General features: G+C 42.9%; 1 protein-coding gene across 1 annotated transcript; it reads left to right on the top strand.

Annotated features, from left to right (window-relative positions):
- The first annotated feature begins 349 nt into the window (after positions 1–349).
- slc43a2b (solute carrier family 43 member 2b) lies at positions 350–12300 on the top strand. Its single transcript, XM_083986848.1, has 14 exons — positions 350–403; positions 1407–1716; positions 4047–4341; positions 4493–4548; positions 4650–4726; positions 7219–7311; positions 7797–7930; positions 8352–8548; positions 8643–8786; positions 9494–9626; positions 9809–9941; positions 10362–10435; positions 10533–10656; positions 10746–12300. The coding sequence occupies exons 2-14, from the start codon at positions 1557–1559 to the stop codon at positions 10905–10907; spliced, it is 1782 nt and encodes a 593-aa protein (XP_083842974.1). The 5' UTR covers positions 350–403; positions 1407–1556; the 3' UTR covers positions 10908–12300.
- Positions 12301–13772: the final 1472 nt, after the last annotated feature.

The raw sequence follows: 13772 nt of genomic DNA, 5'->3' as shown, positions 1-13772 counted from the left end.
AGACCTTGTTTTGCTTGATTAATCCTTTCCACTTACTGAGTTAAAGCACTTTTAGACTTCCCATTGCTGTTCTCAACACTGGCTGATAAAATCAAACCGTCATTCTTATTTACACAGACCTTGTTGTCTGCTCCCCTGTCCCTTTATAACTACTGTACAAATTATATCAAAATATAATGTGCTTGCATCATTACTGAAGCATTAAAGAGGTGGGTATGTATTTTGATCAGTGTTGATTGGCTGAGGTGGCAGCCATCAGACAGTCCATGGTCAATAGGGGGCGCCACGTGAAGGCAGGCCGAGTATATAAACCTGTCTTTTCACAGGCGATTGCTCATTTAAAGCTGAGGGGAAATACATCTGGAAGTTTGAAGCTGGATGTTGCTGCTTACAGGCTGAAGAGGTAAAGATGTGTGTAGTTTGTCAGTGCAAGTTGTGTTGCTCATTGTGTATTGTGTATTTTTCTTTTTTGTGGCAGGAAACTGATTGATAAGTGAGAATTGGTTTGTTCTTAATTAACTGAGAGAACATACAGAAACAGGATGCCTTCAATTTTAATATGTTCACTTGCTTGTTTATTTTCCATTAGAGCTGCAGCAAACTCTGCAACCACTTTCATCAAACTGGTTGAACAGATTGTGTGCGAGTTGTGCGCGTGTGCATGCGCGTGTGTATGAATGAGTAAGAGAGAGAGAGAGAGAGAGAGAGAGAGAGAGAGAGAGAGAGAGAGAGAGAGAGAGAGAGAGAGAGAGAGAGAGATGATTTGTTAATTATTTGTCTGGCAGCTCATTTATGCTTTGGATGCACCACAGTAATTGCAGAGGAAAGTTGCGGTTGGATGAGTCTGAGAGGACATTTAGGGGTTGTGTAGGGAAAGAAGAGGTGGAGGAGGGTGGGTTGGGGAGGGGGCAGTGAGGGAGTCCCACTTTTCCAGTTTGGACCAGTTTGCCTTTTCCAGTAAACAGCAGAATCTGAGAGATGCCACCATAGATGCTCCTTCAGTTATTAGTGCCTCTAATGTGATGTAAGATCTTTGTCCCAGTAGCTGAGGGATGTCATGATCTTTGTCCCAGCAGGAGAGTTAATCATTTGCCATACATTGTTACTATTAGTTAGTTTAAGTTTCTTCTGCAACACATGCAGAGGGGGTGGGCAATGACCCTGTGTCTAATTAGTGGGGAATCAATCAAAAGACAGAGCACGTGTTTGATTATTCACAGTTACCGCAGATTTTTTTTCCTCTACACTTTTTTTCATTCAGAACCAGTTATCTCCAGTTGGGTTCAAAGTGAAGTAATTTTATCTCATGATCTAATAAAAAAACTTAACCTGCCTGTCCCACAGTAACTTCAGTGATAGGCTCACTATAAAACCTCCCCTTTGCTTCTGTGCCTTCCTCTTCACAGATAAGTGATCAGTGATCCTTCATCCCGAGTGTCAGTCAGGGAGGATCGCTCTGCGCTTCCAGCTTGTTCTTCTCTCTCTCTCTCTCTTTCTCCATCTGTGTCCCACTGGTTCTTCTCTCTTCTCTGCCTTTGAATTTCTTTCGCTGCACCATGCCTCCGACCCTGGCCTCAGCGTTCGCCAGGCGCTGGTTTATGGCCGTGACGTCCATCATTGAGAATCTGCTCTTCTCTGCTGTGCTGTTGGGATGGGGATCGCTCCTCATCATGCTCAAGTCAGAAGGCTTCTACTCTTACATGTGCAACGAGGAGGGTGAGTCCTTACTTTTCTTTCACCTGTACCATTATACACATCTTTGCCTACTGTAAAGCAAATGTCTCTAAGTAAATAGTCTTGAACATCTGTCTTCATAAACTTAATGTAAGGATTGGTGGAGAGGGAGACAGTGACAGTAAGTGTCACCTTGATTTAGTGTGAGGGAGGGAGCAAGCTTTTATACAAGAGATGTAACTCAACACGGCTCCTCTCTTCCTTCTTCTATTCTCTGGGAAGAATCAGTGTTTTCTTTGAAGGGACATGAGCTGTTTTTTTAAAAGGGACCCAGGAGATTAAACCTGATAAGTTCAATTAAAGACAGCACAAGGTTACAAGTAAGTAGGTAAAAAGACTTTAAGGCTTCACTGTCTCATACACTTAAGAGAGTATCTCATTCTACTCCCCCAACTCCAGTCTAAGTAGCAGCTGATAAACCCATGATGGACTTGCTCAGCCGTCCCAAATCTCTTCTTTTGTCCCAAATCTTCTTCTCATTTTCTCCTCCTCGAGTGCTAAGTGTTTTTAAGGACAAAGGTGGGACTGATGCAGACAGTAGCCCCAGTCACGTTGGTTTAGAAGAGAGTAATCACAAAAGGGGAGAAAGAGAGAGAGAGGAATCAGGCCAGACTTATTCTTTGGACCTGAGGTGACAACTGTGTTGTCCCCAACAATCTGGACTTTTGGTTGGGTTCAGTCATTCTTCCTCGCTGGTTGCCAGTCTGTCTTTTAGGGAGTTTACTCAATTGATCAACCTGGCTGGTGATTTGTTGGGAGATAAATTTCATACCAAAGGCTAATTACCCAAAGCGTTTAACAGTACGGCATTTTATGGATTATAGGAGGATATGAAATGATGATGATGCTGGCAGCACTCCCAGCACTTAAGTAACCAGCTGAGCATCCACCACGACTGCGGTACAGTAGGTAACTTCCTGGAGATCTGCCACAGTCGTCTTATCTCGTGCTGATGATGTAAGAGAGAGGACGGCAGTACAGTACCAGCTCAGCTCTTTTCAGGCATGTGACATGTGACATGTGAGACTGAGAGATCCACCGCAGGGAGTTTTATTACTGGCAATATGGAGGGTTTAAAGTCCACTGATAAAGGTCAAGGAGGAGACTGATAGCAAAGTGATGAACAGTAGAAATCAGACGACTGGGGGTGGCTGAGGTAGAAGGGGGTTGACGGTAAAAAAAAAAAAAAAAGAATGGATAACAACGGTTTGTGCACATGCAGCAGAGATATGAGATTAATGGTTAAAGCTCAACTGTATGTGGGCACTGCCTCCCTTTAGATAAGATGCTCAAATGGCTGCGATAGAAGTTTTTTTTAACACTTGTTGCACATTTTTACACGTGTGATTTTTAGGTATTAAACACAGAATTTTTTTTCTGTTTACACATTAACTGAACTTAACTACACTTGACTCAGTTCACCTTCACCATCTCACCAGCCACAGTCTATTGATCATCCTGGCTGTTGTGTATCAGTCACAGATTGCTGCAGGGCCAGTAAGGAACATAATGCAAAGCTGAGGGATTTATGTTTCTTTTAGTCTGCTGTTTTAAATCTTAGAGTATTTTTTTATTTGAAAGCTCCATTCTCCCACAGAGCCACAGACACCCACACACTTCTCTGCTCCTTAACAACAGTGCATTTGGAGATAATGTGGCCGTTAAGCTTTCTGCCACTCGTTAAATGCCAGTCTTTATTTTGTCTGCAGCTGAGGATGAGAAAACATAATGTGTGTTTTCTTTGAGCAGTCAAGCTCTTCAGTTTGCATTAAATCTTCCTGCAACACAACACCAAACATTAAGTGCATGTTCGGAAAGCACCACAGAAGTAGGTGTAAGCAAGTGTGATCTAAAAAATATCAGTTATCAGTTCACACTTGACCAAAAAGTTCTCAAACTGCAGCGTCCCTCTCTTCCTCACTGGACTTAACCTGACCTTTTGTACTTTTTCCCATTATCTTAGAGATGAGGATTTTATTGCTAGTGCCAGCTTATCACGTTTTATCCCTGGCATTCCAATGTACTGATAAAGTCTGAACAGTATCTCAGTAAAAGTTGGCACATTTCACATTTTTTGCCGTGTCTGGCCTCAAAAGGTGAGGTTTGGTTATATATTTATAGTTTAGGTTTTTCGTACACCTGATTCTACATGTGATCAGTGAACATTTGGCCACTATGTGTTGATGTATCAGGATTCTGTGAATAAGCAGAACAAGACGCCGCAACAACCTTGACCTCTTACACACTCATATGTCTGTCTTTGTGCATGGTTGTGGTTTGTGTAACTTACTCACTTCCATCACCTTCTTTAGGAAACAGCTCCAGCTTTAACTTGTCCCAAACTGAGGTGACGCCGATCCCAGATGACTACGTTGAGTACTATGAAGGTGAAGACGCCGTGGTTGGTCTGGGAGACGGAGTGGAGATGAAACCCCTTGTCCCTCCGGACGCGCCCCTGAGGATGAACGGCTGGCTGGTCTGTAAAGAACAGGACGAGATGCTGAACCTGGCCTTCACTGTGGGCTCCTTCCTGCTCTCAGCCATCACGCTGCCACTGGGGATCGTCATGGATAAATATGGGCCACGCAAGCTACGTCTGCTGGGAAGGTAAACAAGGAAGAGAAGAAGTTATCCACACTAATATTTTCTGTAAAGACCTGTGTAAAAAAAAATCTAAATTTCCATTGTACTGTGTCTATGCAAAACACTTATTGAAGTCCTTTTAGAGGTGTTTGACCTGACATTCATGTATTTTCAGCACATGCTTTGGATTTTCCTGTCTGCTCATTGCTTATGGAGCCTACAAACCAAATGGTAAGTCTGCCTGGTTACTGCATGTGTAGCTTTTTTTTAAGTACATCTGTACAGTAGAGTGGCTCTTGACAAACGCAACACCTGCTCTGTGTCATTTGCAGAACTCTCCGTCCTTATCTTCATCGCCCTGACTTTCAACGGCTTTGGGGGCATGTGCATGACCTTCACCTCTCTCACAGTAAGTGTGTACTTTGAGCCTTTGCATCTGTCGCACAGTGTTTGTGCGGATGAATATTTTCTAACTTCAGTTAGAAAATATTAATTCAGTGTCTTTGTGTCAGCGTTCATGCTGTTAGAACAGTTTGCTGGCTCCCTGACCACTCGCCCTCTTCCTCCCCTCATGTCTGGCACTCCACCTCGTCTCCTGTTGCGCTCTGTTATGTTGTGTGTGTGTCATCGGACAATCAGGCTCAGCTTTGGACAACAGGAGCCAGAGACTGATAATAAAGAGAGAGAGAGAGAGAGAGAGAGAGAGAGAGAGAGAGAGAGAGAGAGAGAGAGAGAGAGAGAGAGAGAGAGAGAGAGAGAGAGAGAGAGAGAGAGAGAGAGAGAGAGAGAGAGAGAGTGGGAAAGTAACACACCAGTTCATTATCACTTTCCACTTTGTTTGTCACTGTGCTTCTTCAGCACAATATTTTTTTGTAATAAATGAACCAGTGAACCAGTCAGGGAGCAGAGTGCAGCTCCTGCTCTGATTTACAGTTTTTCATTGTGTAGCACATTAAAAGAAAAAGAAAGAATAGCCGTCTTCCATTCATCTTGAGAAATAATAAACTGGTGCCTGCATTACCCACAATGCAATAGCAGCTCAGTCAGAGCTTAGGTGTTTCACTAGCTCGTTACTTTCACAAATGTTTTAAACAGAAGACTTTAGCAACTGCTGGTTACACTTTATTAGGGTCCATCATTCACAGTGTCATTTTCACTGCATGAATCATCAGCTTCCAATCTAATACTTGTTTTACTTGTTTCCTGCAAATAGCTACTTAAATGTAGACGAAAAACAAGACAGTAATAATTGGACATTTGTCAGAAAACTACATACTGTTGACTGTACTGGAACTGAATCTCCTGTCATTGTCTTGTTCTCCTACTATGTATATTTCATATGTTAATAAATTTGCTCTGTTACTGCCGGCCCCCTTAGACGTGGAAACAGAGTTTGATGTGTAAAAATTGGTGAGATTCCCCTTTAAGATGGAGCAGACCCACAAATAAACAGGAACAGAAAAACAAGTGGGAATTCACAGAGTTCACAGGGTCAATCCTCCACCGTTCCTTTGCATTTTTTCCCCTTCCGTTCCTCATCCTCCTGCTCCCTCCCCTCGCCATCATTTCAGCTTGCAGTGACACACATAGTAGTCCGCTGTTGTGCTATGGTGACGCTTTTCAAAAGAGAGGGGCTCTACTCCAGTAAATCTCCCAGTAAAACACTCTATTTCTATACCACCACAGGCTTCTATGTGGTATTCGTTGTGTCCACCTGAATTCCTTATTAGTCGCTGTTACATGGCCTGAATGTCAGTGATGTAGTAAAACCATGATTTAGGGTTTTGTTTGCTCTTTTTCCTGCAGGCTTCAGCCCACAGGAAGCCTCTGGGATCTGTGCATGAAGCCATGTTTCCCCCCTTTCACAACCTGACACGCTGTACTTGAAAGCTTCAGTGTTGGGTTAATAATTAGACGGTGCATTGCTCCTTGACTCCTTGATTATGGCTCCACATCAGACCTACAGGCACTCATTCTCAGCTGAGGGGTGTTGGGTAACACTCAGCTGCCCTCAGCAGCCACCTCTGGCTCCCTGCCAGTATCAGCTGTTTCTTCACCTTTCCAGTGATGTTTAAAAATCCATTGGAGCAGACGTCTCCTGATAAATCTGCTGGTAGATACTGTAACCAGGACGCAAACTTTCTCCGTTTAACAGACACAAACACATAGCTCTCCCTCGGCTTCCTCCCTCTTATGTAATTGAATTCGCTTGTTGTTGTTCAGTCTCTTGAAAACAGAACAGCTTGTGAATGCTTTTGTATTCGGGTGTTTTGTCACCCGCTGTCTCCTGGTCTCTGTTGTATCTCCCAGCTCTGTCGCCTCTTCCCTCAAAGTGTGCAAAAGACAGAGAGAGAGCTGCTCATCTCTTGTCATCTCTTGTCATCTTCTGTCATCGGTGCATCCCTTTTGTCCTCAAATGTCACCTCAACTCGGCCTCCCCCTCTGTGATTGTTTCAGCTGTATAGAAATCATCGGCGCTGCGTCCGTCCACCGTGTCCTGCACTGGACAGCTGTGTGTGTTATGTGATGGTGTTTTATATTACAAAGTGTTCCGTGTCACTTTGTTGTGTTATTGTTAGCTCCGATGTTCCTTCTGTACAGCCGTGTCTGCATGCTAATTGGTTCCCACTGTCCCCTCTGACCTCAGTGTCACTAGGCACCATCCTCACAATGTCCCAAATCTGTCCTCCGGCCTCCAGTTTAGAGCAGCGACAGTGTAGCTGAGACCACAGTGATCTTCGAAGCAGACGGCTTAACCTTTATTCTTCATATTTACAATGAAACGTGTCTTTATTTGCTCGTTAAAACGCAGGTTTACACCAAAACCTGAACCATTGTTGTGTCGATGATGTGATAATCTGGAGTTTTAATCTTTGTCTTGTCCTCTCTCCCGCTCCGCAGCTGCCCACCATGTTTGGAGACCTTCGCTCCACCTTCATCGCCTTGATGATCGGCTCCTATGCGTCATCTGCTGTCACCTTCCCTGGTGTCAAGGTAACAACCACTGAATCAATCTGCACACACCTGCGCTGATACAATATGTCAATATATGTTTTTCACCTATGCTTTAAATGTTATACAGCCCTCGCCAAATTTATAGCAGTATTTTTTTTCTCTTTCCATACACACACATTGTATAGTAAATAGCTGGAATTAAGGTGGTCATAATTTCAGATTTTCACTACATGATTATTGTGGCCAAAATAACACATGATATTGATATTATTGCAATGTGTACAGAAGGTTTAAATAATAATACAATCATATAAATAATAATGCTTGTCAGTTGGCAACATGATGATTCAAAAAGGGGTAGGGGTATATAAGCTTTTGGCTTCAACCTACACCCTTTCGGTTATATAAGCTTGATACCGAAATAAATAAATAAATTCATTCATTCATTCAAAATGGCCACTGACGAGCAGCAGATTTAAAACGCTGAAATGCTTTCTTCATTGGTCGCCTTTCCATGTGTGCAGGTGATCTACGACCTTGGAATACCTTTCATCACTATCCTGGTGGTGTGGGCCGCTTGTGCCGGAGTGGTCTTCCTGAACTGCTTCTTAAACTGGCCACTTGAACCATTCCCAGGACCAGAGGACATGGACTACACGTCTGTACCCCATATAAACACTAATATGTAGTTGCTGTCTTGTTTTGTCTGTCGTGTCTAATCCATGTTCTATCCTGTAACTCAAAGTCCTTAATAGATTCACATGTGACAGTTTGGATTGCATGGATAGTGATTATTGATGAGATAGTTGTTTTTTTTTGGACTATTAGTCATCACGTGCATGTTCCAAAGTGTAAAAGTAGAGCGTAAAGGTGCATCGTAATGTGACCAGGTCAAAGTCTGTCTGCTGATGACCACACTAACGACGAGCTTGCTCAGCAGAACACTTTCCCAGTAGATTGAATAATGTCATTACTTATCACCGATTCTTTTGAATCTTTTCGTTTTATCCATTGTCCTTTACTTGCATTGTATTTGAATAGGTGTTTCATCCATCTTACCTTCTCCTCCTCTCTCTCAGTGTGAAGATCAAGTTCAGCTGGCTGGGCTTCGACCACAAAATCACAGGGAAGCAGTTCTACAGCCAAGTGACCACCGTGGGCCGTCGTCTCAGTGTGGGCAACAGCCTGAAGCAGAAGGAGCTGGCTACAAAGGACGGCCACAAACTCTGCCTCTCCACCATGGATCTGGAAATGGACTGCAAGCCACAAGAAGAGTGTAAGAAATGTGCAAAAACTCCTTGTGTGTGAATTTAGTAAAAGTTGACTGTCTTTTTGTGCTAATGTCCGTCGTCTACTGTTTCTCTCTGCAGCCCAGTCATTCATGAAAACCATCACCACCCCGATCTTTCTGCTCAGCCTGGTCACCATGTCCGTCACTCAGCTACGTCTCTTGTTCTACATGGGAGCCATGAACAGCGTCCTGGAGTCTCTAAGTGGTGGAGACCTCAACACAGGTCTGTTTCCCATCTTTAATTATGTGTCAGAGTGTGTAGTGTAGTCAAATATATTATATATATAAATATATATTTTCCTTTATGACTCTTCAACAAGTAACTGTGAACACGCTGAACTTACTTGGTTTTAATTGAATTTTCAGTGGAGAGAATGGAGCTTGGTAAGACTAAAAGCCTGTAGTTACATCAGTAGTTTACTGAGCTGGTAGAAAAAAAACCATGAAGATAATTTAAAAAAAATAGAATTAACCTCTAGTCCGGCACAGGTCTATCATCACAATCTAATAAACCACTTAACTGTTAAACTGTTGTAGCTAGTTGTGTTATGTCATCTTTCGACCTTCACGTTACCACATGAATGACCCAGTCCTTCAGGTGACATTCAGTTTTAATCTGAAACCACCAGGTACCATTTGGTGTACTCATTAACTAACTTTGTGCCGATCATATGAGTGCTTCCCATTTATTATTAGTCCCTGGATCATAAATCCTCTCCATAATAGCATCATGTTGACTTTCGAAAAGCCATTTCACTCTAGAGACTAATAATTAACTGTACTATCATAGTCATTAACCCGGTAGAAAACAGTCCTGAAGCCTGTTAGACCTTCTCTCTCTCTTCCTTTTTCCTTATTTTTCCAGGAATTTCTAATATTCATCACACTCTCTATTTTTGTTTCTCACAACCTTTTCACTCTCTCTCTCAGTGAGTCTATACACCTCCATCTTTGGCGTGCTGCAGTTCCTCTGCCTGATGACCACCCCTGTGATTGGTCAGATCATGGACTGGAAGATGAAGGAATGTGATGATGGAGACGAGGAGAAGGAACCCTGCAGCAAGTGAGTCAAGTCTGAGTAATCTCTCACAGGGAAGGGTAAACCCTCAGCCGTAACCTCTTTCCATTTATAGACCCAGGCATTAATATTTACACTATTTCCCAGTGCGGTGAAAAGAAATTAACCTCTGGTGTCAAACAGAGATGTGATTATCACTGCTAATCTGACCTCTCTTCCTTCACAAGGGGGGAGCTGAAGAAAAAGCCCAGAGACAAGAAGATCCAGAAGGTGACCAATGCCTTGCGAGCTTTCGTTCTTACAAACGTCCTCCTCGTAGGATTTGGGATCACCTGCCTAGTGCCCAATCTCCCACTGCAGGTGAGTGCTGCACCTCAGAGATGCACTGACGCATGCAAAGACACCAGTGGCCTTTGGAGTTTCTCTTTAAAGTAGTTACTGATTAGCCTCTTTTTACAGGCTTGACTGCAGACGCAGCCAGTTATGTAAAAGGCAACATGGTCGACAGCATCGCCGAGTGTAATGACGTATAATGTGTGATAATGTGTAACTTTAGCAGTGCTGGAAGGACAGAGCCAGGCTAGCCGTTTCCAAAACCCACCTCCGGTTTCATTTTAATGGACAGTGATATTCATCTTCTTCTCATCTAAGTCTCTGCAAGAAAGCCAAAAGGCATCCATCCCAAAACGTTGAACACTTCTTTGAAGGCTCTTGACTAAATAATTATGAATTATATTAATTCTCATTGATTTCCTCTCTAACTTCTATTTTTTATTTCAGATTGTGTCATTCGTCTTACACACTATTGTGAGAGGATTCATTCACTCTGCCGTTGGTGGCCTCTACGCTGCTGTGTAAGTTTCGGAGTACCATTAACCTCACACACACACACACATTTATATAATGGTCTTCATCATCTTGGTCTTCACTGTCCCCCTCCTCTCTCTCCAGGTATCCCTCCTCCCAGTTTGGCAGTCTAACAGGCATGCAGTCACTGGTCAGTGCTGTGTTTTCTCTGCTGCAGCAACCCCTATTTCTGGCCGTGATGGGACCCCTGGGGGGAGACCCACTCTGGGTATATACACTCACACACACTGAAACACACTCACACACAAATGAAACCCTTGGGCATGGCTAATTCTAGTCTTGTCCTCTGTCCTCCAGGTCGACGTTGGACTCCTTGGTGTCAGTATGCTGGGCTTCCTGCTGCCTCTCTACCTGATCTGCTACAGACGGACGCTCTTCAAAGAGCAAGAGGGGAAGATGAACGACGCCAAGATCTACATCAAAATTAACGGCTCTGACATCCCAGAGGCCTTCGTCTAGAGAAAATTAAAAGTGAAGAAGATTTCTCACCGAGGAGCTTTGGAAATCCAGTGATACATGCACACATACACAAATAAAACTGAATTAAGATTACAGACACACACACACACAAAGACAGCCACCGCCATTTTTCTCAAAATTCCTCAAAGATAAAACTGATGCTGCGGTTGTCATGGAAACAAGTCCATTGAAGAGCTGCTGAGGAGAAAAGTGAAACGTGGAGAGGAAAACAAAGAACAAGGAAGAGGAAAGACTGTGAAAGGAAAGAGGCATCAGCCCTCTGCACTCCCCCCAAAATCCTCTGACTTCTCTTTTTATTCCCTCCTCTCTGACCGGCACGTTAGTGCAGCTCCACTCCACATAAGACTGCTTTCACAGTACCTATACGAGCAGAAGGAGGAAAAAGCAAAAGCCTGTTTAGCCCACAAATTTCCACCTGTGAAACCAGCAACGACAGCACAAACGTCACCGACATTATTAGTGAGTCACTCCATTGTTTGTTTTTTCTTTTGTGTTTAATGTGCTGACTCTAAATCATTCTGATTGTAAAATCCCACAACACGGTGCTACCTATCTATTATTCAGCTGGACAGATGGTGAAAGGTAAGTTTGGACTAAATTACATAAATGAGTGACAGGGAGGAGAGATGAGCCTTATTGCTGATGATGAGCGAGAAGAAAAGAGAACCACGACTTATTAAATGTGAAAGTTTTTTTTTTCTTTATATGGCTGTATTTTGTAAGAGGGACGTCAAACAAACTGCGGTATATTTTGCTAGAAGGAAAATGTCATATATGTTTAGATTATTTATTTTATTTCCTGCGTTCTTTCTCTTTTCCTTTTTATACTTGAAGTTTGCCCGAGGTTCCTTTTGAATATACCTTCATATAAATGTAAGAGATGATTCATTCATTGAGCAGCATCTTCTACTGGACTGTACACACACACTGCTATCACAGAAAATGGTTCTCCCATTCACGGTAATGAAACTAACAAATGTACATGTTGTGCATGTACTCTGTGTATCTAGCTGCCTTTAGATGAATGTCAGTATTTCATTCAGTTTGTTTACCTACTGTTAAGAAAGATGCAGCACTTTATTCCCTGTTAAACCTTTTGAAGATCCCACACATCAGCTCATTTCAGCACTTCTCTCCTGATGCCTCACTTTTAGTCCCACTGTGTTTCCCATGTGTATTTATTTTTATTTTACACTCACTCCCCCATCTTAAATTTCGCTGTGCTGGCAACTACACACACACACACGTTGTACACTGCATTGTTCACATAGAGCTCTTTCTTCTGTCATTGAGCATAATGTAAAGATGTTAGTTATACAGGTGTTCCAGCTTAATGTGGAGGAATTTGCGCCAGTTAATAAAAATGTGTTGATCTCTTTTAATGTTTGTACTTTTTTTTTAATGCTCACCAGGTTACAATACGTATGTATCATTTTACAAAAGGTGCTTAGAAAAATGTAAGTTGTTCTGCAGCCACCCAGCAGAGGTCAGTATTAGCAGCACATGTCTGAGAGGCTCGGCCATCCCACTGGATAAAGAAGTCAGCAGGGTACAATCTGGTCATGATCATAATCATTCAATCATTTTGGACCTAACTGCATTATCTTTATTCTGCTGAACTTTCAATAAACAAACATCAAGGACGAATAACATAGATGCATTTCCCAAACATTTAACTTAAACCTGCAGCATTAGAAAATGCTTCCTGAGACTGATTTGTATTTCCACACAGTTCTGTATAAGTACTATAGTATAAGTTTGTAAAATACTAATCTGCTCCAAAGAAGTGATTGTTTCCTCACTCCAGGAAGCTTGTTCGGGGTGAGATTAAGACTAATTCTGAACAGTGTTTTAACACCAGATGTTCCCGCCACACATTCTCGCTCACATGTTTGGTTTCAGCAGGTCTGTCAGTGCGCTGCTCTGCCATCTGATACTACACCCCAGCAGATGGTTATCACTTGACACCTCGGCCTCGTTCATCACCTGAGAAGAGATCTGACTGAGGCAACGTCACTCACATCAGGGCTCGGCGGCTCCCGGAGCTCTACTGGCCCCGGTGCTGCAAGTGCAACTGTTTATCGACTGGCTGGACCTCCAGTGGTTTGTCCAGGGACACCGTTCACAGATGCAATATGAGACCACACTGCATCTTTGAGTTGCTGCTAAACTCAATATAAAGTAAAGTGTGACTCAGTCGCATCACGTTCTCTCTTGACCATTTGACCATAGATCTCTAAATCATGAGCCACAGCTGTTGCTTTATGAGATCTTACAAATCAAAATATCAACATTAAAAGCATGCAAATTGTTATCTTATTAAAATATAACACATAACAGCCTTTCTTTCTTTTTTTTGTAATTATTCCTATTAACATTTTGGCTAAATTCTTTCTAAATTTCAAAGATAGATAGATAGATAGATAGATAGATAGATAGATAGATAGATAGATAGATAGATAGATAGATAGATAGATAGATAGATAGATAGATAGATAGATTTCACTTATTACACAGTAGGTGCCTATATTTCCTATTGGACGCACTATGAGCGGCCCCTCCGATGAGAAGACAGAGGGATGATAAGCGGATGTTGGCAGACAGATACAGTTGCGCTATAAATACAGCAGCAGTGCGCCGTTACATAATTTTAGACTCACACACACAACACACGCGCGCAATCACATCCCGCGGTCCTCGGGACGTGGGACTGGATTAGGGACCTGTGACGCCTTGTCACCGCATCACGCGCCAGCAGCATCCTATAGACCCGACCCGTGCATGGTGGGCCACAGTGGGGCCTGGGTTCCTCCAGGGGTCTCAGAGAGGGTGACACATCTGGCA

The sequence above is a fragment of the Trachurus trachurus genome, assembly GCF_905171665.1.
Source record: "Trachurus trachurus genome assembly, chromosome: 14".
In the NCBI taxonomy this organism is placed as follows: Eukaryota; Metazoa; Chordata; class Actinopteri; order Carangiformes; family Carangidae; genus Trachurus; species Trachurus trachurus.
Note: the sequence above shows the minus strand (reverse complement) of the source record. Positions and strands in the feature narration are given on the sequence as shown.